This window comes from Dreissena polymorpha, chromosome 3 (assembly GCF_020536995.1).
Source record: "Dreissena polymorpha isolate Duluth1 chromosome 3, UMN_Dpol_1.0, whole genome shotgun sequence".
In the NCBI taxonomy this organism is placed as follows: domain Eukaryota; kingdom Metazoa; phylum Mollusca; class Bivalvia; order Myida; family Dreissenidae; genus Dreissena; species Dreissena polymorpha.
Genome location: NC_068357.1, coordinates 5,199,941 through 5,224,782, shown reverse-complemented (window position 1 = coordinate 5,224,782; position 24,842 = coordinate 5,199,941). Strand labels below are relative to the sequence as shown.

The 24,842-nt window shown below is 35.6% G+C and overlaps 1 protein-coding gene and 1 long non-coding RNA gene across 6 annotated transcripts in view; one reads left to right on the top strand and one right to left on the bottom strand.

Moving 5' to 3' along the window:
* Window positions 1-24,842, top strand: part of LOC127872805 (uncharacterized) — a 126,336-nt gene that overhangs the window by 11,451 nt on the left and 90,043 nt on the right. For 4 of the 5 annotated variants that reach the window (XM_052416213.1, XM_052416214.1, XM_052416216.1 and 1 more), the window contains 2 exons: window positions 22,476-23,072; window positions 23,778-23,972. In XM_052416213.1, the coding sequence (XP_052272173.1) occupies window positions 22,842-23,072; window positions 23,778-23,972 (426 nt within the window). In that variant the 5' untranslated portion in view covers window positions 22,476-22,841. Of the gene's footprint in view, window positions 1-8,010; window positions 8,031-22,475; window positions 23,073-23,777; window positions 23,973-24,842 lie in introns of those variants that run through there. The other variant, XM_052416215.1, reaches the window with a different exon arrangement.
* Window positions 15,038-16,012, bottom strand: LOC127872817 (uncharacterized). The gene is made up of 2 exons (XR_008045798.1): window positions 15,870-16,012; window positions 15,038-15,413 (listed from the first exon to the last, which is right to left on the bottom strand). It is a non-coding gene; the product is annotated as an uncharacterized LOC127872817 (long non-coding RNA).

The following is a 24,842-nucleotide window of genomic DNA, read 5'->3' as shown; positions in this document are numbered from 1 at the left end:
TAAAGCGGAATATATTGATTATTATGGTTTAACAATCTGATTGATATTGCTGCAGTTACGGTTTCTTTAAAGCATTTCAGATCAAACAATTGAACCTAATGCTAAGCCATAACTGAATATGTATGATCATTGCCTATAGTATCTCATTTGTGTTAAAACACAATTACAGAAAAAAGGGAAACAGATTTAAGTGTTAAACACAATATGTTTAACAAAGGAAGTGATTATAAATAACACATGTATGGTAATTTATCTACAATTATATGTATTACAATGTTCACACCAACCGTCTCACATACATGGTATAGCTTGTATGATAAGTATTTGGGTCATTGTGTAATAATTGCGAGTAGCCTGTGGCAATTCTGACTTGCCATACTTACACTGCATAGTGAATGTTGATAGGATTTGTTTGGTTAGTAATTACGTAAACGCCTAATTGCTTTGAAAAAGATAACATAACTTAAGTGAGCATCAATTCTGTTCATTTATACATTAAAGAAACATCCTTTTAAGTTCTGTTTCATAATGATGGAATTACAAGGGTACTTTCATTTTCCAGATAACTCGGGGGATAAAACATGTACTTATGAAACTATGTTTGATTTATTGTTTTAATATAGACTGATGGACACTTAAGTCAAGAGAATCAAATCTGTGTGACCTTCCGGGGACTGTATTCTGTAATATAAAATTAATGATAAATGATTGTGTGACTCTTATTTCAATGCTAGTACACATTAGGATCAAATATAATATGAGATCACTCGCAATATTTTATGATTAATTACTTTTTTTATTGATCGTTTGTTGAGAATTGAAAAACAGTGCTGCTTTCTTTGTATAAGATTATATAACATAATTTTATAAAAAAAACATGAACCACGCATCTTGATATCGGAAAAGGACATAAGGATTTTGAGTTTCCATAAACTCTTGTCCCCATGGTAGCAATTCACATTCATAAACTAATTTAAAGAACACGAACACAGTCACAGTATGTGCATTTTGTAAATTACGGTTGACAGCACCAGTCAATTACATCTGCTACACCTTTTCAATGAATAAATATTGTAATTCATTACTTTCTAACTCCAAGCGGTATATGTTACATGTGGGGATACCAGTTCTGAATTACACTTTTGTAATTGTATTTGGATAATTCATTTGGTCAGGTCAACCGAAAAAGTTGAATTTGGTTTCAAAGTAGCTTACTTCTTGAACACAGTTTGACATTCTCTGTCACCTCTTAAATCCTGTCAATTTATAGTCACACAGTAACATATAAAGTATGTTTAAACATGAAAATGTGTACATCATTAATATACTTGTGGCTGCACGATTCATTTCACTGGGTTGCTTTAGAGCAGGGTAGATTTACTGAATAGATAAATGGTCTCCATAGTGTTTCACAGTCCATCAACTGCTGCTAAAGAATATTTTTTTTATTTTTTATTTAGCAAAGTTTATAAGCTTATAAAGCCGGGTTTAAGAAATGTGTAGCAAATTAAACTTATGAAATACATGAAACTATTTACTGGCAGAGTTAATAGGCGTGATAATAATTTACAAGTTTAAGTGACACTGACACCATTATTTGCTGTTTCAATTTATATTTTTAATGTACATGTAGTATCACTACAACATCGGTTTCAGGTTTTTCTTAAAGGTTCACAATATCCACAATAATTGTTTGAACATGTAGTGTTAGCAGTGCTGAAGTATATGAAGGAACTTTTAATAGCCTGAAAATAAATACGTTGATGATGATAAATGTTTTCATAATTAGATTGAGAGAACATACATTTTTTAAAGGGACTTGTGCACAGTTTGGTAAATTAAGAACTTTCAAAACAATGACATAGATTCAAAAAGAATATGTATGGGAAAAAGCAAAATATCACTTCGACCAAGAAGAATGTAAATTTTTATGTCCCCTACTATAGTAGTGGGGGACATATTGTTTTTGCCCTGTCTGTTGGTCTGTCTGTTTGCGCCAACTTTAACATTTTGCAATAACTTTTGCTATATTGAAGATAGCAACTTCATATTTGGCATGCATGTGTATCTCATGAAGCTGCACATTTTGAGTGGTGCAAGGTCAAGGTCATCCTTCAAGGTCAGAGGTCAAATATATGTGGCCAAAATCGCTAATTTTATGAATACTTTTGCAATATTGAAGATAGCAACTTGATATTTGGCATGCATGTGTATCTCATGGAGCTGCACATTTTGAGTGGTGAAAGGTCAAGGTCATCTTTCAAGGTCAGAGGTCAAATATATGTGGCCCAAATCGCTGATTTTATAAATACTTTTGCAATATTGAAGATAGCAACTTGATATTTGGCATGCATGTGCATCTCATGGAGCTGCACATTTTGAGTGGTGAAAGGTCAAGGTCAAGGTCATCCTTCAAGGTAAGAGGTCAAATATATGTGGCCCAAATTGCTTATTTTATGATTACTTTTGCAATATTGAAGATAGCAACTTGATATTTGGCATGCGTGTGTATCTCATGGAGCTGCACATTTTGAGTGGTGAAAGGTCAAGGTCATCCTTCACAAGGTCAAGGTCATCCTACAAGGTCAAACATCATATAGGGAGACATTGTGTTTCACAAACACATCTTGTTTTTTTTAATGATAATCATCAATCCAAATCTGGAAGATAAAAAGAATTTGAAACGCTTTGTCGATGTGATGCAGTGGTAGTGCATCAGATTTGATTGCTAACGGTCTTGGGTTTGATTCCTGAGGAAGGCAAACTATTTTATTCAACCTGTTTTATTTTGCGATTGTAATACTACTTTTAAACTACTAAACATATATTATAGTTTAATATGTTATTACAATAAATGACATTAAAGTAAATGTATTCTGTGAACATCTCCCTTTAATGCTTCACACCTTACCCTCACATGATATTTGCATGTTTCTTGATAATAAGATGCCAGATTCATGCATAATGCACATTAGTAGGCTGGCTGCTATGGGGGATTTGTGAATTATGCCTGTGTTAACACATGCTTTTCGCTCACCTGAGAATGATGTACTGAAAGACAAACTATTCTGGTGGGGTGACTGTGGTCTTTTTAAAAGTGCTCATGTAGAGCTTTTGTTATCGCCTTTTGTCAATAATTGGTCTTGCATCTGCCTTGTTAACAGTCTAGGGGTTCACATTTATTGTCCATCTTCATGAAGCTTAATAAGAAAATTTGTCCCAATAATAGCTTGGATGAGTTTGAAACTGGGTCACATGAGGTCAAAAAGTAGTTTACTAGGTCGAATTCATGAAAAAGCTTGTTTTTAACACTCTGGAGAAAATATTTATTTCCAATCTTCATGAAACTTTGTCAGAAGATTTGTTCTCTTATGATATCTCAGCTGCATCTGAAAACAGTTGCGGTCCGTTGAAAAACATGGCCACCAGGGTTGGGCAGTCTATAAGGCTTTAGTAAAACCTTCTTTAAATTTTAGAAGTTTTATTTATAGTCCAATCTTCATTAAACTTGGTAAGAATATTTTTTGGCGTAGCTGTATACGCCAGCTTTTCACCTTACCTGATCTTTGTAACTGTCCAAAAAATTCAAATAAAATTTCCCGCGGCTAGGTCAGAATGAATACACTTCATTTATCCCATAGGCTGATTTGAGCATACGACTAGACCATTGGAAACATATCCGCGTCTTTGTTACACTGTTTTACAGCGTGTTCAGCATGGAACAATTTTATCTCTAATGAAAAGGCTTAATAGATAAAACAGTTTTACACTCAATCTCGACATCAATACAGTTTGTGCATGCACCTTTTATTTTCAGAGGATTGCCAGCACTTAAACGTTTGTACTAAAAGGCTATGTTCTCATATTTAGTACTAACTTCCATATTTCTGTCAACATGTTAACATGTAAAAGTATAAAGAGCAGTGGAAGCGAGGCCTAACTTTAATGCATTGCATTTCAACCCGGGAGGTATCGGGTCAATTTAAGGCCATTGTATGTGAATGTCAGAGTTAATATACAGGTCATTGCTGCGTCTTCACGACTATCTTATGTGCTGACTGGAGTTCGCGACCAGTAAAATAATCTTAATATAATAAAGACGCTATAGCGTGAACTAGGTGAACTGGAATTTTCTTAAGACCAGAAAAATGTTAAATGAAGATATCCAGCGATATAATTATGGTATGTCAATATTAGATATTTATTGTGTTTTCAACAATACCATGATAAAAATTATTTTTAATTAATTTAACAAGAATTATTCCACCATATTGACTTATGTATTAAATATGGGCGCGAATATTCTCGATACTGTTAATAATCGAATCAAATAGCAATTCCCGACAAACCACTAATTTAAATAGGTTTGTTCGAAGTACGCGCGTATAAATTTAAAATATGTACGGATACTTCGCGTGAGGCCGGTTGACTCATGTTTTAATTTCACTTCCATTCTTCTTTTGGTTTTCTGTTTTGTATCTATAGCTTTATGACCAGCAATATGTAATAATGTAAAATAAGCCGCGAAAACTCCGCGTAACATCCTGTACTGCGTGTGATGCAGCTAAGAACTGCACAGAAAAAGACATTCGCTATCCTTAATCTCATTCATTGAACACTCTACCTTTCCTAAACTCCAACCACAATCAACGCCGTATATCTTTTAAAAAAGATATTTCTTGTTTCTGATGATATCTCTGCTGGGCTTGAAAATGTTTTGGGTTTGTCGAAAAAAATGTCCACCAGAGGGCGGGGCATGTTTTCTTATATGGCTATTGTAAAACTTTTTTAACAATATAGTAGTCACATTTTAAGTCTAATCTACATGAAACTTGGTTGAGCCATTTTTTCTAATGATATCTGGGCCAAGTTGAAAAATGGTTTTGGTCTGTGGAAAAACATGTCCATGGCACTTGTGTTCCCGATATTGCCTTAGTGAAACTTTGTTAACACTCTGGAAGTCAAACTGTCTTATCTTTATGAAACTTGGTGAGAACATTTGATCTTAGGGAGAGAGGCAGTTTCCTTTTTCGGCGTAAGCTGTATTAAGCCAGCTTTTCACCCTGACTTGACCTTTGTTTTTGTCCAATAATATTCAATTACAATTTCCCGCGGCTAGGTACGAATGAATACACTTCATTTATTCCATTGGCTGATTTGAGTATAACACCAGAACATTGGAAACATATCCGCGTCTTTGTAACACTGTTTTACTGCATGAAACAATTTTATCTTTAATAAAAAGGCTCAATAGATAGAACAGTTTTACAATCAATTTTCGACATAAATACAGTTTGTGCGTTCACCTTTTATTTTCAGAGAATTACCAGCGCAAAAGCGTTTATACTAAAGGCTATATTCTCATATTTAGTACTTACTTGCATTGCATTTCAACCCGCGAGGTTTCGGGTCAATTCGCGGCCAGTGTGTGAAAGTCAGAGTTTATATACAGTTCATCACCGGAGTTCGCAGAAGAGGTTGCGATCTTTTCATTGAAGGAAAAAATTGGAATCTATGCTATTTTTGTCTGATGGAGTAAATAGTTCGTTTAGTCGCTTTGTAGATATATCAATATTTTAGGCACAGCTGTTGCCTTGGTCGTGTACAGTTGGCGTAAACAAGCCGTCATTTCAGCAGCAGAATTGTTACCTAACTTTAATGCATTGCATTCCAATCCGCAAGGTATCAAGGTCAGTTTGCGGTCAGTTGCAGAAATCTTTATATAAACACTGTCTCGTAAACTTTGTGCACTTGAAGTCTGTTTTGATCAGAAAGATACTAAATAAAGATATTCTGCGATATTATTGTGGTATGTCAATCATCGATTTTTAATATGTTTTCAACATTTGCATGATAAGGACCAATTTTGATAAAATTAATAAGAAATATTTATCCATTTAGACCAGTTTATTAAGCATGAGCACAATAATTCACTATACTATAATTATGCAATTAAATAAGATTCGAGTATTGCCGGCTGACCTATATGCACTCGTTTATTTTCATGTTTCTTGTGTTTTTCTATTCTGTAAATATAGATATCTGAGTAATAATATCACATAAAGCAAAATAAGCCACGAAATCTGGCGCAACACCCCGTAATTGATTTGCTTGTGATGTAGCTAAGAACTGCGCAGAAAAAAGGCATCCGCTTCTTTTTATCTCATAGAGATAACTTTTGATCGTTCATAAACATCGACCACAATCAGCGCCGTATATCTTTTTTAAAGATATTTCTTGTTATGGCTAACATTGTTAACACTCTAGATTTCACTTTATTGTCTTCATGAATCTTTGTTAGGACTATTGTTCAAATAATATCTTGGCCAAGTTTTAAAATGTTTCCTGTCCGTTAAAAAAATATGGCTGCCAGGGTTAAACTTGTTAAAACTCTAGAAAATTACACTCCAATCTTCACAAAACGTGGTCGGATCATTTGTTTAAATGATATGGTGGCTCAATTTTAAAAGTGGTTCAGGTTCCTTAAAATCATGGCTGCCAGGGACTGGCAGTTTTTCTTATATTGCCATGAACCTTGTAAAAATGATAATGGCCACCTTTATTGGCAATTCTTCATGAAACTCTGTAAGAATATTTGTCCCAAATGAAATATTGGCCATTTAGTAAGAATCTGGGTTAAGGGAGCTTTAACAATAGGGCACTAGGTATAATTAACTTAAAAAAGGTTAATGAACAGTACATAACTCTTAAAATGGTAAGTCATTAAATCATGTAAATTTAGGGATATTTTTTTTCGTAAAAAAAATGTTTGGAAAGAGTTGGACAAAGTACATTATAACAAAAACATGGCATCATAATCTTGTTTCGAAGACTCTCTACTGGACTCCCAATTAAGTGTCAAACACTGGTAATCTCTGTTCAGAAACAAAAATGCTACCTCATTCTGCATTTTCAAATTACTGCATAGAAATGTGTCATTATTCATTAAACTCAGGTGAGCAACTTAAGGCCATCTTGGCTCTCTTGTTCTGAAGATTGTTCCAGACTTGGTGATTCTGTTTGGTAGACTGTTTGTTCTGTTGGGATAATAAATAAACTGTAATTTATGTTGTATTACATCAGCAAACATGGATGATAGAGTTTTGCATTGTTCAAGAACTGCTAGAACCACTCTGAGCTGAGTTATTTTATGGGCAGCCTTTATATTTGCTTAAATGATCATTTTATAGATGCAAATAATTATTTAAAAATATAAATACTATTATAAAATACATTTCTGACAATGATAGAAGAAAACAGTGATTGTGCAAGTATGACTTATTCTGTCCAACACATACAGTGTACATAATTAAACCAGGTTCTGGAAAATATAACATTCTAAGCCAGGCAATATTTTACATGTTGTGGACAGTAGCTGTTTTTGTGTTGGAACAAAATGAGTGCAATTTTTACCCTCAGTCTTGTTTGGGCATTCCCATTATTTCTGTTCATCTAGATGATAGCTTCTGGATGCTAGAGTACCAGGTTATGGAATTATTGATATGCTGCAGGCATCCTTGATAATTATATTACCATTATACTACCACTTTTCCCTGTGCAAGTAGTGGGTATGGATATATCATTGATCACTCTGAGTGAAATCTACAGGCAGGTGTGAAAGGAAATTGGAAACTGCAGGGAAAAAATCCGGATACTACAGATGAATGAATTAATTGTCAGGGAAAAAAGGACATTCTGTCCTATACAAAGTGAATGAGTGAGTCATCTTGTCGATATTACACTTGTATGAATTCCCATAGTTGGTGACACAGTTATTATTGAGGACCGAAAGGGACTGTGAAAGTTGTGTTAGTTTCAGTTAGTGGATTGTATCCTCTTGTATTGGATATTTTTGGATACAGTATTGTGTTCAAGATTATTGTAGTGTCATTCAAGAAACAGAGTTTTGAGTTCAATATGTGGACGTATTATCATACTTGTTCATATTGATAGGCTTTAAAGAAATGATTATTCTCAGTGGGGTTTGAGAGGATTATATTCAGTCGCTGTGAAATCCTTTTATTAAAGAGGTGAGGTAAAAAGATTGGTTGACCTTCTTAAACCATGAAAGTGATTAAAAGAGTATAAAAATCTGGTTTATTGCATCAGGTAAAAATGCCAGGCATAGTTTACATCATTATCTTGTATAAAACACTGTGTCGTGCAATGCAGGAACATTATAGGGAAATTTTCAACAGTAAAACAGAATTTTGAATTTCAAATTTTGGAGGCAAATTTAAACACAGCATACTGATCATGTCAAACCACAGTTTGAATGCATGTTTATCTGCAATATTTCATGCTTGAGTTTCCTACATTGTATATATTGGTAATGTATTGTGTTTTATATTTGTTTGTTCTGATTTTTTTGTGAAAATTTGTTAACATTTTTCATCCCTCTTGTTGTATATCTGGCATTTTAGGCTGGTCTAGTCACACATTCATGTCAGCTTAAACCTGTTTGAACAAAAATGCATGACTGACAGAGTGTTTTATATTTTCAATCAGAGTCTCTTAAATAAATGAAGCCTTCAATGTAAATTCAATAAATATATACATTTGAATGCTGCTCTACAAGACAAATAATATTGCCGCTAACTCATGCAAACATTCCTAAGTGGTTTGCTAAACAGCCATTTAGATCTGTGCTGCATTCCAAACATTATGTGTTCCCCTGAAACTGCTTGTTAGATGAGAGAAATATTGGAGGGTATGTGAGTGTGAATGGCATTACCAACAGTTCTTGAAATAAAACAGATTGTAGGTAAAGAGTTGCAAGAGTTGGGTTACACACCATGAATTTTGGTTAAAATGATATGGTCTGGTCTCATTGTTATAATTTTCTTATAAACAAACCTTTATGAAACTTATGTTTACATTATAAAATAGAGCTCACAAATATTGCTTTTCGTGCAAACCAAGCATTGAATTTTAAGAAAGATATGTAATCTTTGATGTGAACAATCATTCAATGCTGAACCGAGCAATTCAGTTTCCAGTATCTAATTTCCAGAATTTAATCCTACAGAGAGAAACTTGTTTTTTCTTTTTTGTTTACATTAGTCTACATTTACATCATTTTATTAGCTCTGCTGTTTTTGGAGAAAACCCGAGGTTTTGCTCTTAAATCAAAGTGCTTCCACCTACAACTACAGTACAGCCAAAGCGGCACAAACATAATCCGCGGCTACGCCACGGCCAGATTATTAGTCCGCGGCGGCCGAATCGTGTGTTCACGCGGCGTATCGCCGTGGCACTCGGCATCGATCAGGGCAACGACGCCGAGTCTGTATTAACCTCGCGTACTTTCGCGGAGTAAATCCGCCGCATACGTACGCGGCGAATCGAGTGAAAAGATATCCACCTACGTGTACATACATGTATGTGTAGCGTATAATTAATTACGCGCAACTGTTTATGTTTCGTTCGATTATCATTATTAAATTTGTAATCCGAAACACACTTCCGAATTTTAATGCTAACGCGTCCTTTGGCAAATTCTAGCGTCAAATAAACAGTGCTAAAATATCCTTTGTTTCATACAAAGCGCGCGAAAATTATGAAGACATGTAGAACGTCGTTTGGAAAGTTTGGGTGTATTTTGTGTTGTATAAATACATGAACATCACGTCAGGCGTAAATCGCGTGTTCAGTGGAGAAAAAAACGCCCCGATTAGACGTTATTTCATCATCTCTATAAATAGTAACAAATGCCAAAATGTCTTTGATACTTAAGGAAATATCGAGAATGTTTGTGTATCGTAAATATTTACCAGCATTTGCTTTAAAACTGGAATATACGGGATTATCGGGTAATTAGTAGCGATATTAACTGTATAATATGAACAAAATAAAACGTGTTTATATACGCATATTCAAACAATAGTTATAATAAGCTGATAATTAACAAAACTACAAATACGTCGTCAGCGTCTTGATTATTGATGTGGCTTCAAACTGCTAATTTTATCAGCTAAAATATAATAGCGGAATCAACATGCAATTAATTTATAAATCCACCATATGCTGGAGCCTTGACCACTTGTATGTGCGAAAACATAATTACGTGACCTTGCTTGTGTGTGAAATACATACGCTACGGGCGGGAAACAAACTTAATAATTGGCCAGACACATTAACTATGCTTACATGTATATGCTAATACAATCCGCGCACAATAAATTTATTATGATTTTAATTATTATTATAATTGTTCTTTCAAAATTTGTTAACTACATGTAACTAATAATTTAAAAAAAAAATTTCATGATCGCATCAACTCGACATCATGTCGCGGACCGCAGCATGCCTCGGCGGACAGATGCGAAGTTACGCGGCGAAATGCGACTTGCCGCCGCATACTGACCCGGCTTCAACGACTGACGCGGCATCGACTCGTTTCGCTTTGTCGCCGCGGATCGCGAAATACGTTTGTTTCGCTTTGGCAGTACTGTATGAAACTTCATGTAGATGCACCTTGATGAGTTCTACACGCCACACCCTTTTTTTGGACAAGCTTTCATTTATTAAAAAATGCACTCACAGCCGAGCGTTGGCACCCGTTATGCAGTGCTCTTGTTAAAAGATGTGTTTATAAATCAAAATCTCATAATCTAATTGAATAATTCAAGAAAAGTTCTGCCAATGAAAAGGTTTGTTTGAAACCCAGTGAGAATCATAGGAATTAAAATATTTCTAAAAAAGTACGAATAAGCACTCCAGAAAAATCAGCAATGCTATAACAACAATTCTTAGCATACATAACTATCCCCCCCCCCCTTCTTCAACTGAATTGAGTTTATCTAAAAAGGAAATTCGGGTTTAATGATTTAATATACTTAATCACTTGTAATATTAAAATTTGTCTTGTCAAAAGGAACAAAATAATTAATATGATATATATAATTACTGTAATATAAAACATTCATTACACGTGTATTATTAAAACTGAATTATTAATCAACATGGGTCAATATACTAATCAGCAATTAGTTGCCAATGATTCCCAACCATATTTAATTAATGATGTTGTTTAATAATCAATGTTTAAACAGCCTGTATTACTTGCTAATGATCTTATATGGCCAATCTAAATGTCTCGATAATGATTCCTAATTAAAATCAGTACCCAGTAGATTTGACACTGGAAGATTTTAATGACAAGATTCAGAAAAAAGCTATTACACACTGAATGTGCGTTCATCATTTCAGAAGAAATGAATGCCTCCACAAAATTTACGTGTTTTTTTCTGGTTATAAATATTGATTTTACTAATTGGATAAGAAAGGATAACAGAATACTGTGAAGAAGAGCAGACACAATTACAATAATTATGGTTGGCACACAGACAATTATCTCACTGTGATCTGATTGCATACTGTACCAAATACACAGATAGTGCAGTTATCTGCACAATTATCTCATTATTATGCCCCCCCTTCGAAGATGAGGAGGTATATTGCTTTGCACATGTCAGTCTGTCGGTCGGTCCGTCCACCAGGTGGTTTCCGGATGATAACTCAAGAACGTTGGGGCCTAAGATCATGAAACTTCATAGGTACATAGATCATGACTTGCAGATGACCCCTATTGATTTTGAGGTCACTAGGTCAAAGGTCAAGGTCACGGTGACCCGAAAAAGTAAAATGTTTTCCGGATGATAACTCAAGAACGCTTAGGCCTAGGATCATGAAACTTGATAGGTAGATTGATCATGACTCGCAGATGACCCCTATTGATTTTCAGGTCACTAGGTCAAAGGTCAAGGTCACAGTGACCCGTAATAGTAAAATGGTTTCCAGATGATAACTCAAGAACGCTTAGGCCAAGGATCATGAAACTTGAAAGGTAAATTGATCATGACTCGCAGATGACTGCTATTGATTTTCAGGTCACTAGGTAAAAGGTCAAGGTCATGGTGACCCGAAATATTAAAATGGTTTCCGGATGATAACTCAAGAACACTTATGCCTAGGATCATGAAACTTGATAGGTAGATTGATCATGACTTGCAGATGACCCCTATTGATTTTCAGGTCACTAGGTCAAAGGTCAAAGTCACAGTGACCCGTAATAGTAAAATGGTTTCCGGATGATAACTCAAGAACGCTTAGGCCTAGGATCATGAAACTTGATAGGTAAATTGATCATGACTCGCAGATGACCACTATGTATTTTCAGGTCACTAGGTCAAAGGTCATGGTCACAGTGACCCGAAATAGTAAAATGGTTTCCGGATGATAACTCAAGAACGCTTATGCCTAGGATCATGAAACTTTGTAGGACGATTGATAATGGCTGGCAGATGACCCCTATTGCTTTTCAGGTCACTAGGTCAAAGGACAAGGTCACGGTGACCCGAAATAATAAAATGGTTTCCGGATGATAACTGAAGAATGCTTATGCCTAGGATCATGAAACTTCATAGGTACATTGATCATGACTTGCAGATGACCCCTATTGATTTTCAGGTCACTAGGTAAAAGGTCAAGGTCATGGTGACCCTAATTAGTAAAATGGTTTCCGGATGATAACTCAAGAATGCTTATGCCTAGGATCATGAAACTTAATAGGTAGATTGATCATGACTCGCAGTTGACCCCTATTGATTTTCAGGTCACTATATCAAAGGTCAAGGTCACGGTGACCTGAAATAGTAAAATGGTTTCCGGATGATTACTCAAGAACGCTAATGGCTACAATCATGAAACTTCATAGGTACATTGATCATGACTTGCAGATGACCCCTATCGATTTTAAGGTCAAAGGTCAAGGTCATGGTGACCTGGAATAGTAAAATGGTGTCCGGATGATAACTCAAGAAAGCTTAGGCCTAGGATCATGAAACTTGAAAGGTAAATTGATCATGACTCGCAGATGACCACTATTGATTTTCAGGTCACTAGGTCAAAGGTCAAGGTCACAGTGACCTGAAATAGTAAAATGGTTTCCGGATGATAACTCAAGAACGCTTATGCCTAGGATCATGAAACTTCGTAGGACGATTGATAATGGCTGGCAGATGACCCCTATTGATTTTCAGGTCACTAGGTCAAAGGTCAAGGTCACGGTGACCCGAAATAGTAAAATAATTTCCGGATGATAACTCGAGAACGCTTAGGCCTAGGATCATGAAACTTGATAGGTAGATTGATCATGACTCGCAGATGACTCCTATTGATTTTCAGGTCAAAGGTCAAGGTCATGGTGACCTGGAATAATAAAATGGTTTCCGGATGATAACTCAAGAACGCTTATCGCTAGGATCATGAAACTTCATAGGTACATTGATCATGACTCGCAGATAACCCCTATAGATTTTCAGATCACTAGGTCAAAGGTCAAGGTCACAGTGACTCGAAACAGTAAAATGGTTTCCGGATGATTACTCAAGAATGCTTACGCCTAGGATGATAAAACTTAATAGGAATATTGATCATGACTGGCATATGACCCCTATTGAGTTTCAGGTCACTAGGTTAAAGGTCAAGGTCCCAGTGACTCAAAATAGTAAAATGGTTTCCAGATGATAAGTCAAGAATAATTAGGCCTAGGATGATGAAACGTCATAGGTACATTGATCATGACTGGCAGATGACCCCTATTTATTTTTAGGTCACTAGGTCAAAGGTCAAGGTCACAGTGACAAAAAACATATTCACACAATGGCTGCCACTACAACTAACAGCCCATATGGGGGGGGGCATGCATGTTTTACAAACAGCCCTTGTTCAACTTGGCCCAGGTATCATTAGAAAAAATGGCTCGACCAAGTTTCATGTAGATTAGACTTAAAATGTGACTTCTATATTGTTAAAAAAGTTTTACAATAGCCATCGATTTTGAGGTCACTAGGTCAAAGAGGTCAAGTTCACGGTGACCCAAAATAGTAAAATGGTTTCCGGATGACAACTGAAGAACGCTTATTTCTAGGATCATGAAAATTGATAGGTAGATTGATCATGACTCGCAGATGACCCCTATTGATTTTCAGGTCACTAGGTCAAAGGTCAAGGTCACGGTGACCCAAAATAGTAAAAGGGTTTCCGGATGATAACTCAAGAACGCTTATGGCTAGGATCATGAAACTTCATAGGTACATTGATCATGACTGGCAGATGACCCCTATTGATTTTCAGGTCACTAGGTCAAAGGTCAAGGTCACAGTGACAAACAACATATTCACACAATGGCTGTCACTACAACGGAGAGCCCATATGGGGGGCATGCATGTTTTACAAACAGCCCTTGCTATAATCAGAATCTTTGGACAGTCTGCATGATCAGATATAAGTTTGCATTTACTGGAGCTGACAAGTTGTCACCTTAGGATGCTGCAGGCAGTAACAGGCATCCAGTCTTAGGATATAGGAATGAACAATACTAAGTTATGAGTAATTCCTTGGAAAACCTCAGGTAAAATATCCACCCAGTCTGTACAGGCAAATCAGGCTAATCAAGGACACTTTACACTTTTTATGTCCCCCTTCGAAGAAGAGGGGGTATATTGTATATTGTTTGTCAAAGGTCAAATATTCTTATTCTCTTGTTATACATAATAATATTGCATTGATTTCTGAGCCTGTCATCCCTCCACTCTGTTTGATTTATAGCAGGGCTGTGCATTTTTGTCACATTTATGTTCCTTAAGACACAGTGCTCTGGGGTGAAGCACTAGTGTTGAAGGTTATTCGCTTGCAAGAGCTATTAACTTAACAGTTATAAGATGTCTCTCGGAAGTTGCACAGAAGCATAATCAGTGGTCTTGTTCACATATATCCTAGTTTATTATTAACACCATATTATTTTAAATACTTTAATTATTTTATGGACGTGACCATGCAGGGGTTCCACTGGCCCAAAAAAAGTTGTCGCCACTTTTTCGCGGCGTGAATACTGTCGGTTATTCCACCTTATTAATAAGAACAATCATTTTAAGAAACCTTACTACATTAATGTCATTGACTATATTATCACTTGAAAAAGTATGTTATTTCATAAAAAAAACAATAATTACCTTCATAAGTCATACCTTCATAAGTCTTAATAAGCTTTATTTGTATATAAATAACATTTTTTTCAACTTGATAAACAACACAGATAACCAAAATAATATAATAATGTTAACATCAATGTATTTAACAGTATGCTGCATAAATGTTTCGAAATTAATTATTTAAACATAAAATCACACCAATGTTCATCATTTGAAAGGGAATCAGAAAATAAAGCATCTCACTTCAAATTGTTTACCAGTTATATTTGGTCATTTGGACATGATATACATCAGCTTCTGTTGTTCACAAGTTTTCTGTTAGTGGTGGATGATTTCCAGGTTCAATTAAATGACTGTTGTTCACACCTTTTTCCTGACAGAAAGGCCCAGATAATTGCAACAATCCATTCTAGTTGCCTGAAATAACATAAAACATATTTTTACAAACTATCAACATCAAACCAACACATAAATGTCCCTATCTTTAAATGTCCGAATTTAACATATCCGAAATATAGTACATCGAGTGAATGTTTTATATTTAATTCAGAAATTGTTGTTATCTTAATAAATTTATATCCTTCCCAGAACATTACAATAATGAATCTATTAAACAGAAATGCTCACAAATACCTGTTGAAACAAGTTTTTATTTGTTGATGTGGAGAAATTAAATGCTTTTGCCAGCCCCATGGTTTTGATTTTAACAAAGAAATAGCGGCCCTAATAATCATTATAAAATTATTGATCGTCGTGAAAGTTTGTCCCTGTGTTACTTAACTTATTGCTCAATATCATAAAGGAGCCGTTAATCCGATAATAACCCCCATAAAACTTGACAATAGCAGTAAAAACACCGTTTGTAACACTTACACGCTTCGGTGATTTCTAATGCACTCTGCACTGTAGGTCGCTTACATCGTCGTAAATCAATATTTAGAACTGACAGACGCTGGCCGCTAATGCTCGGTCGCGTGCTTTCGACTCACAGTACATTTTCGGATAGGATTTTACCGATTTTTTGAAATTCGCCACTTTTAAAAAATTGGAGCCACATTAAAAAATTTGGCGCTAATGGCGATCGACAGCGGAACCCCTGACCATGAATAGTGTGTATAATATAGATAACCTGGCAATATTCTGTTGAAACTGCATCTTATACCAGTCTTTAGATCCTTCTTAGATGTTTAGGTTTTTATTAATGCATGTGCGTAATATGTAGTCCCAGATTAGCCTGTGAAGTGTGCACAGGCTTATCAGGGACAAAACTGTGCAGACTGCAGAGGCTCATCTGGAACAACACTTGACTGGCATGTATTAAACCCCCTTTTCATAAAGCACAGCTAATATTTATCTGACCTATCTTGAAAGTAAACTTCCCATCATCTGCAAATGTATTGCATGGACTGTGCTGGTGCACTCATGGTGGTTCTGTATGAAAGAAAGTAAAGTGGTCTTTTCACAGTTTCCTGCAGGACTCCAGAAAAAGCTCAACTATATGGGAACCTCTTCATCTCATGTCTTGGCATGTAGGGACCCTTGTTTTCTTGAACTGTTGAAATGACTAATCCCTTGATGTTGTGCTGAACACTCCATTGTACATGACTGTGGTCCAGCCTGTAGAGCAGCTGCTGGACTGGAGACCTTGACAACTGCGTTGGAAAGATCATTGAACATGATACCCACGTCATCTTTTATTCAATTTAAAATTGTATCTGTTAAATCAAAACCCCTACAACAAATATTGAATTAGTATTTCTTGAAAGTATCAGTAAAACAAGAGGTTATTATCACTCAGCTTAACCCGTAAAACAAGAGGTTATTATCATTCAGCTTAACCCATTTATGCCTAGCGTCTAGAAAAAAGGCCTTGGCAAACAGCGTAGACCCAGATGAGTCGCCGCATGATGCAGCGTCTCATCAGGGTCTGTGCTGTTTGCTTAAAGGTTTCTTTAAGAAATATTCTAAATATAGAAATAAATATACTAGACATCCCTAATTAACCAGGTTTTCCGAAGGAAAAAACTGGTTATTAGATTGGCGAATGTGGGCGAGCTGGCTGGCTGGCTGGCTGGCGGGCTGGCTGGCGGGCTGGCGGAACAAACTTGTCCGGGCCATAACTATGTCGTTCATTGTCAGATTTTAAAATCATTTGGCACATTTGTTCACCATCATTGGACGGTGTGTCGCGCGAAATAATTATGTCGATATCTCCAAGGTCAAGGTCACACTTTGAGTTCAAAGGTCAAAAATGGCCATAAATGAGCTTGTCCTGGCCATAACTTTGTCATTCATTGTGAGATTTTAAAATCATTTGGCACATTTGTTCACCATCATGGGACGGTGTGTCGCACAAAAGAATCACGTCAATATCTCCAATGTCAAGGTCGCCACGACTAAAAATAGATTTTTTTTTTAAACAAACTTACAAAGGGGGTTAATTTTGTTTGTTCATTTCAAAAGTTCAGTTTGAGTTTTCTCCCTTAATCAGATTTTTTTTCCACAATGAAAACCTGGTTTTGTGACAATTTTGTCCCTTGTTTTGGAAATAAATTGATCCAGTTTAGAAGGATGGGGGAGTCCACTAGGCATAAATGGGTTAAGCTTATAAGCATTCGAGCTCATATAAATCTGTAGTGTTATTTGTTTAGTCTGGGCAATGTCTAAAACCAAGAATTTGTAGCATTTGATTGCTTTCTAAAGTAAGTATAAATACACAGCTTCACAAGAATTTATTATGCAAAATTCCAGAAAGATTTATTTTTGGCGATGTTATTTATTCTAAGGGTTGGACTATTTTGTAACAGAATATGTCAACAACAATTTATATAAAATTTCTTAACAATGTTGCTCTTCAAAAGTTTTAGCATCACTGTTTATAATTTACATATTTCTGTTGTGTACATATTATTATAACTCATCTGTTTTAGTAAATCATATAAACATGAATTAAATACTACTAGGTCAGCTTTATAAGTAGTGATATTTGCATTTATCTAATATTATGTGTTTTTCAATAAAATTGTTTTTGTGTTTTTATGTGGATGTTTGTCAGCTGTGTATTCACAAGTTAAAAAATCACAGTGTGTTCACAAGTTAGACCATTTAAGGACTCCTTACCTATTCATGACTGGCGAGGCAGTCATTAACTTGCCAATAAAGTGGATATTTGATTAATATATGTAAACTATAATGTAGACTTGGGAAAAATGCTTCTATTTGATATATTGATTTTAAATGTTAAATTAAATGAATAGCCTTTCTCATGCTTTCTCAACCTTTAAATTACCAAGAATGTATACTAAGATGACTAGTATATCAGGGATGACAATTTCCACCTGTGTTGTATACTGGATTTTCTCTTAGATTTAGATACTTCCTTTGTACAATAAATTCCAAAAAGAAAAGAAATTGTATTCCCTGATTAGCCTTTTCAGACTGAACTGACTAATCAGGGAAGATAATTTACACAGGTGAATTAAACCCAGTTTTCCCAGAAATGGCTCTTACCTGTACACATTGTCCATCCCTTTACCCTCAAGAGGGAATGCCTGTGACTGCCTGCATGATTTTCAGCAGGAGACCAGGTGTTGGGCCTGACAGCTTGCACATGTCAGCTCCAGTGTAGGGCAGACATATCTGATCAGGCTGTCCAAGGAATCTGCTTATCATAATTAAATATGCTCCTATAATTGATATGTCTGTGTACTTTAAGTACAGTATGCTGTAATACCACTGTGGGATTTTGTCTGTGTGCCAATAGTGATTATTGTAAGTTTGTCTCCTTTCATTCAGCTAATTATGTTATTCTTGGTAGTGAAATTAAGAAAATTAATATTTATCACAATCAAAACAATAGTTTTGTGGATTTTTACAATTCTGTATGGTAGTACTCACAATAATGCTGTTGTAACACTTGTTTTCATGGTCCTTGGTCACCCCCATTTTGAGTCTTTTTTTGTGTGAATACAGATAAAAATGACATTAAAATGTATATATATCGTAAGCTGCAGTTTTGGGGTAAAGTTAATACTTTGAACTCTAAGAAGACTGATGTGAACAAAGGGCAAACAAAGATAATTTTATTTATACAACCCATCAGTAGTATGGGAAGATTTTATTGGAAAATCAATCTATAATTGACCAAGATTTTTGTATAAATATGTGAATAAGCTCCGACCAATTATTACCTGATATGGATGTCTTTGGAGCGCTCATGTTATTGTAGAGGATTGAGTGCATTGGATTTATTAGAAAATATCATCCAAATGGGTTTAATTATGTTTAAACATCATGGAATATTTCAATCATCATGAATATGGGTATATGGGATTTTATGATGGCGAACAGAATTGAGGTACAATATTATAATGCACCGGTAGATCTTTACTATTTAGCCCTTTGCATGCTGGAAAATTTGTCGTCTGCTATAATGTCGTCTGCTGAAATTCTAAAATTAGCATTTTCTTTGATTTTTTTCAAAGAATACTATCAGAAAAGCAAACATTTTGGATCCTGATGAGACGCCACGTTCTGTGGCGTCTCATCTGGATCCAAACTGTTTGCAAAGACCTTCAAAATTCGGTTCCAGCACTGAAAGAGTTAGAGTGCCATTGGAAAGCCTAACAGCCTCCTTGATTTCCAGGCAATCCAATAACTCAACTGACCTGATAAAGCCAGATGACCTATTTGCAAGATAGCTAGAATGCACAATATTGGTCGAATATTGATTTCTTATTTACAGACAATTCAATCTACTATGTTATCAATAATGCCATTCTAAATATTTTATTTTTAATGTTGATGTGTTATAAGCTCGGCTGTTTTCGAAGAAAACCCGAGGTATTGTCATAGCCAGCTCGTCGTGTCGTCCGCTTTTCGCCATAGGCGTCGTGCTAAAACCTTAACATTGGCTCTAAAATCAATATGCTTTCACCTACAACTTTAAAACTTCATATATATATGCACCTTGATGAATTCTACACGCCATACTTAATGGCACTTTGCGCAATGTATGACATTATCATTTTGTCCATAAATATGGTGTGCAAAAATAAAAAGAATGGCTTTCAGAGGCTAAATAATTATATTGCCATTGCCCTTGGGTGAAAGTGATATCACATTAATGAGTGTACAAACCTGATCAAGACTGGTCATACCAAAAACATGTTTTGCAGAGATTAGATTGCATCATGCATGTATTAGGGAAGTTATTTTGTCTTAAATTTGTTACCGTAGAAATGATTTGTTAATCATATGAGAGGAGGAAATTTTAAGTTGAATGCAATTCTGGTGAATAGATAACTGCTTGGTAGCATGTGGTTGTTCAACACATGGTGTTCATAAAAATACTATTAAGTTAAATGTTTCTTAATCCTGAATTATTAATGTTTGCCCAAACCTGATAGTGTTTAACCCCAGAAGTTTTTAACGCCAAGAACTATAATTATACAAATGAACTGAAATATCTTCAGTGTATAAGAAAGATTTATATGAAAGTAATCTTGAACCAATCCTGTTTTATGGTTATTTCATATTCCATTTGTGCTTACCTGTGTACCTCATGTGGTACAAATAGACAGCCTTTCAAGCTGAACATTTTTTCTCAACCTCAAGCATTATTGTTATCAGTTTTTTGTGTTGGAGAAAATTTGGATTATTCTTCAAGCTACAATTTTCTTGGCCAGTGTAAAGAATTCATCTTGGGACTTCAACGATTGCATGAAATCCTGCATAAATAATGTAACATATTTCTAAATATTAGTGTACAGTCAATCTTGTATTTAGAGACCACTTAAGGGAGTAACCGAAAGTGGTCTCTTAATAAAATGGTCTTTAAATAAAAAAGGCCATTTGAGAATAATGCGGACCTTCGATTTTAAATCCAGATGTAGAATTATCACCTTTTGACACAATTGTTTCAACTTGTGTAATCAAATAAATCTAAATAAAAATAAAATAAAAAAATAAATAATGTTTTACTAAAAATGTGTTTTATTTGTTTGCTCTTATTCTAACATTTACTAAATTGGGTTTTTCTGACTCCAAACTCATTCGCGATGTTATGTGCACTTTTACTCTTAGACAATTCCAATACCCCAGTGCTCCAGCTAGGCCTAAATCGAAGGGCGCCGCGCCCTGCCCTCCCGAACCTCCGCCCTGACCCCCCCCCCCAAAAAAAAAAAAATTAAATAATTTTTTTTTTTTTTTTTTTACATATGATTATTCATAAATCTCTTATTACATTGTAATTACTTTAATCCTCATTGTAGACATTATATTTGAATGGTTTAATAATAATGGGAATAATACAATTATTTATAACATATAAATTAACATGCAATAGGAAGCATTCCAGAAACACCCACTCGCTCGTACGTGCCCTTTTCACAAAACACTGCGCGTCGAAAGTGCCCTTTTGACAAAATACTGCGCGTTGAAAGTGCCCTTTTGACAAAAAAGCCCCCCTGCCCTTTTCAAATCCTAGCTGGAGCACTGCAATACCCGAATTTTTTCATTAAACTTTAACACTTTCCGTTTTGACATTTTAATTTCTGCATGTAAGCTTATGGAAATTTGACTCGATTATGGTGCATTGGGAAATAAAACACGTCGATTGAAAACTAAATAAACAGGCCTGATTGGTAAATTTGATTACACAAACTAATTAGCATAATTACAATTAATTTTTTTTAGTGAACGGATATCGACACATGTTACAGATAAATAGTTCATTTTTTACACCTCTCGGGAACACTGAAAATGTTTGTCTTGTCGGCGCATTGTTTCTGCAATAAAATCGGCGATTAAGTTTGTCACTTAACGTCCCAGATTGTAAACTCTTTAAACCGTAGACTGTTTGCGTGAATACCTCACTGTATTATTCAACACAAACAAATGATACGCAGTCTGCATCAACACCGGTCAGAACCAGTCATCGAGACAAAAGAAAATGGCTGGTGTGAACACAAAACAAAGATGCAATCGTACATCTTATCGCCTTAGATAAACAATTAACACTGATTTGTCCCTACACGGTCAACAGATTTACCACTTTAACCTCAAAGTGGTCGCTTAATTAAAGATTTGGACATCAAAATACACAAAAATTAGCGGTCGTTGGACGTGTAAGACAAAAGTCGCTTAATACAATATGAAAATATAGTGAAAACTCTCGGGGGAATTCAAAGTGGTAGCATAAGACAAAAGTCGCTTAATTCAAGTGGTCGCAAGCACAAGATTGACTGTACAATCTTTTCTTACTAAAGCAACCAAATGTGTTTCAATATCCTTTATTTTGAACACAGGTTTTGTGTAGGATTTATAATTTATTACTCTAACGACCGAATTTTATCAATGCTTTGATGTGGGAATGTGGTATTTTCTAATTTGAACAACCGTATTTTATCAATATTTTATCTTTATTTTTTTAAACAAGTTTTTGTGTAGGAAAAAAACAACCTTGTTTTCTATTTTCAGAGGAGTCAAGTCAGACGATCAGAAAGAGTGACAGTAAGGCACGCCATGGCTGTGCCTGTAAACCGTCACTAAATACCTCAAGTGTCCCAGCAGGGAGTCAATCTTGGTCGACGCCAGAAGCGTGGTGTCCCAATTGATAGGAAATTCTTTGTGGTTGAAATTTCAAGGGCGCCAGAAAAAATGGCCGTCCTAGTGAAAGTGCGACAGGTGAGAGCTTGTGCCCTCTCAGTCTGCATGTAAATAAGTGAGGCCCATAACTCTCACCCTTACTCCTTGCCATATTTGTGATAAGGAGCCAAAAGGACCTTGGGAGTTTCTATTGATAGTGTGAATATATAAAATATAAAAAAATATAAAAATTTCGACATGGATAAAGTCAGTCGTAAATCTTGGTCACCTATAAAGGAGAATCAGCTCGCTGCGCGGCTGGCACGGCTTGAGCGATCTCCGTCAGGTGAGGAATTCAGAAAGTATGCTGCGAGTTCTAGTGGTGTTAACAAAGAGGATATGTTGGTTGATGAGCCAACAGGGCCCAAGAGGCGGAGGATGATATCAGAGGAGAATCAAATGGCGACATGGAGTCAAGTTAGTAGTCAGGTATGAGGGGTGTGAACTAATGTATAAAATTAGATCTGATTATATTTGTCCTGAAGAATGACTTAATGAATGACTTTTATTCATATTAATAAACATCGTTATTGTATTTTATTACACTATTAATTAATCTAATATCTAACACATGTGAAGGGATCGGATTTCAGTGAAAGTATTCATCTGATTTTCACCAAATAAAATAATGTAATATAATTTGTTATAAACATTTATCAGCCAAGATTATTAACCAGCAAAATCATCCCACAGCCTATGAAATGTTAGGTTTCTTATGACCATTGTATCAGTGTTTATTGTTCTGTTTGACCAACTTTAGTTTTCATCAAATAATCACCTCAAATTTATTATTTTGTATCGATTATTTTCAAAATGTAGAGGGAATAGCTGTTTCCCTAACAAGTCATGTGAGTGTTTGATTTTCCAGCAACCCTATCAATAGTTGTTGTTCGGAACTTAGGTTATGTATTGTCATTTAAATGAAAATAGTCAGAAAACTTTTGTCAGTGTGTGAATACTCAATAACACAAGTGCATATTAAAGAACTGGTAATAAGTTGTTTGTTCCTTGGGTTTGTTGAGTTTTCTTAAATAGTCTATACTCACCACACTTAACACTTGGGACTAAATTATTAATGTATTTGTCATGTAAATACTGTGACACATGCTTAGTTTATTTGCAAATGTCATTCAGATGAGCAGTCGCAGCCACTCACCATCACAGTGTGACACGCCGCTAGACGACAGCCTCCTGAGCACGCCCAGCGCCTCCCCGTCCAGTACGCTGAAGGAGCACTTCAGGCGACAGTACCGCAAACATGACCTCTGGAATGCCATCGAGACCAACTACACTTACCTCATGGACAAGGGCATCATTGAAGCGTGTCAGGTAACCAGGCGTGAAACTCTCAGGTTCAGATAATTTGGAGTTTATAGAAACCAGTCATTTGAGGCATGTTAGGTAACCAGGCGTCCACATAAACCTCTCACATTAAGAAGAGCGGAAATTAATCAGGAGTTTGTAGAAAGATTTTTTGTTTGTGGTTTTGGGCATGACTTAGAATTAGGGTTTCAAATAAGTCATTTAGGGCATTTAAGGTTACAATATGTTAATAAAAATCAGTCATTTGTTTGCATGTTAGGTTACAAGGTATTCATTAAAATCAGTCATTTTTGGCATATCGAGTTACAAGGTATTCATTAAAATCAGTCAGCGTGGGCATGTCAGGTAACAATGTGTCCATAGAAATCAGTCATTTTGTCATTTTTTGGCATGTCAGGTTACAAGCTGTTTATAAAAAAAAGTCATATTTGGCATTTTAGGTTACATGGGTTTATATACATGTAAATCAGTCATTTTTTGCATGTTATGTAACAGGGGTTCATATATATCTGTCATACATGCCAGACGTCCCGATCTCGGCGGGACAGTCCCGCTTTTGGGCCCTTTGTCCCGGCGTCCCGTTATGAGACGATTTGTCCCGACATTTGTTAAAAACGATGTAAGGTCTATAAGTTCCCAATAAAATTCGCTTTTCAAGCTCTTTCTGGCTAAAACTTACCATCGCTAATCCCTTTATTGCCCCCAATTTACAACCCACTTCTACGACTCGAGTGCACCAGTGTTGTTTTTGACACCTTATCAGCGATTTATTGGCAACTTATTGATTTAATCAGCATTCACACCATGGTGTTTTTCTGATAGGAGTCGCTAATTGCTATCCAAAGATGTACAGTACACTCCACGCGTTTTCCCCAA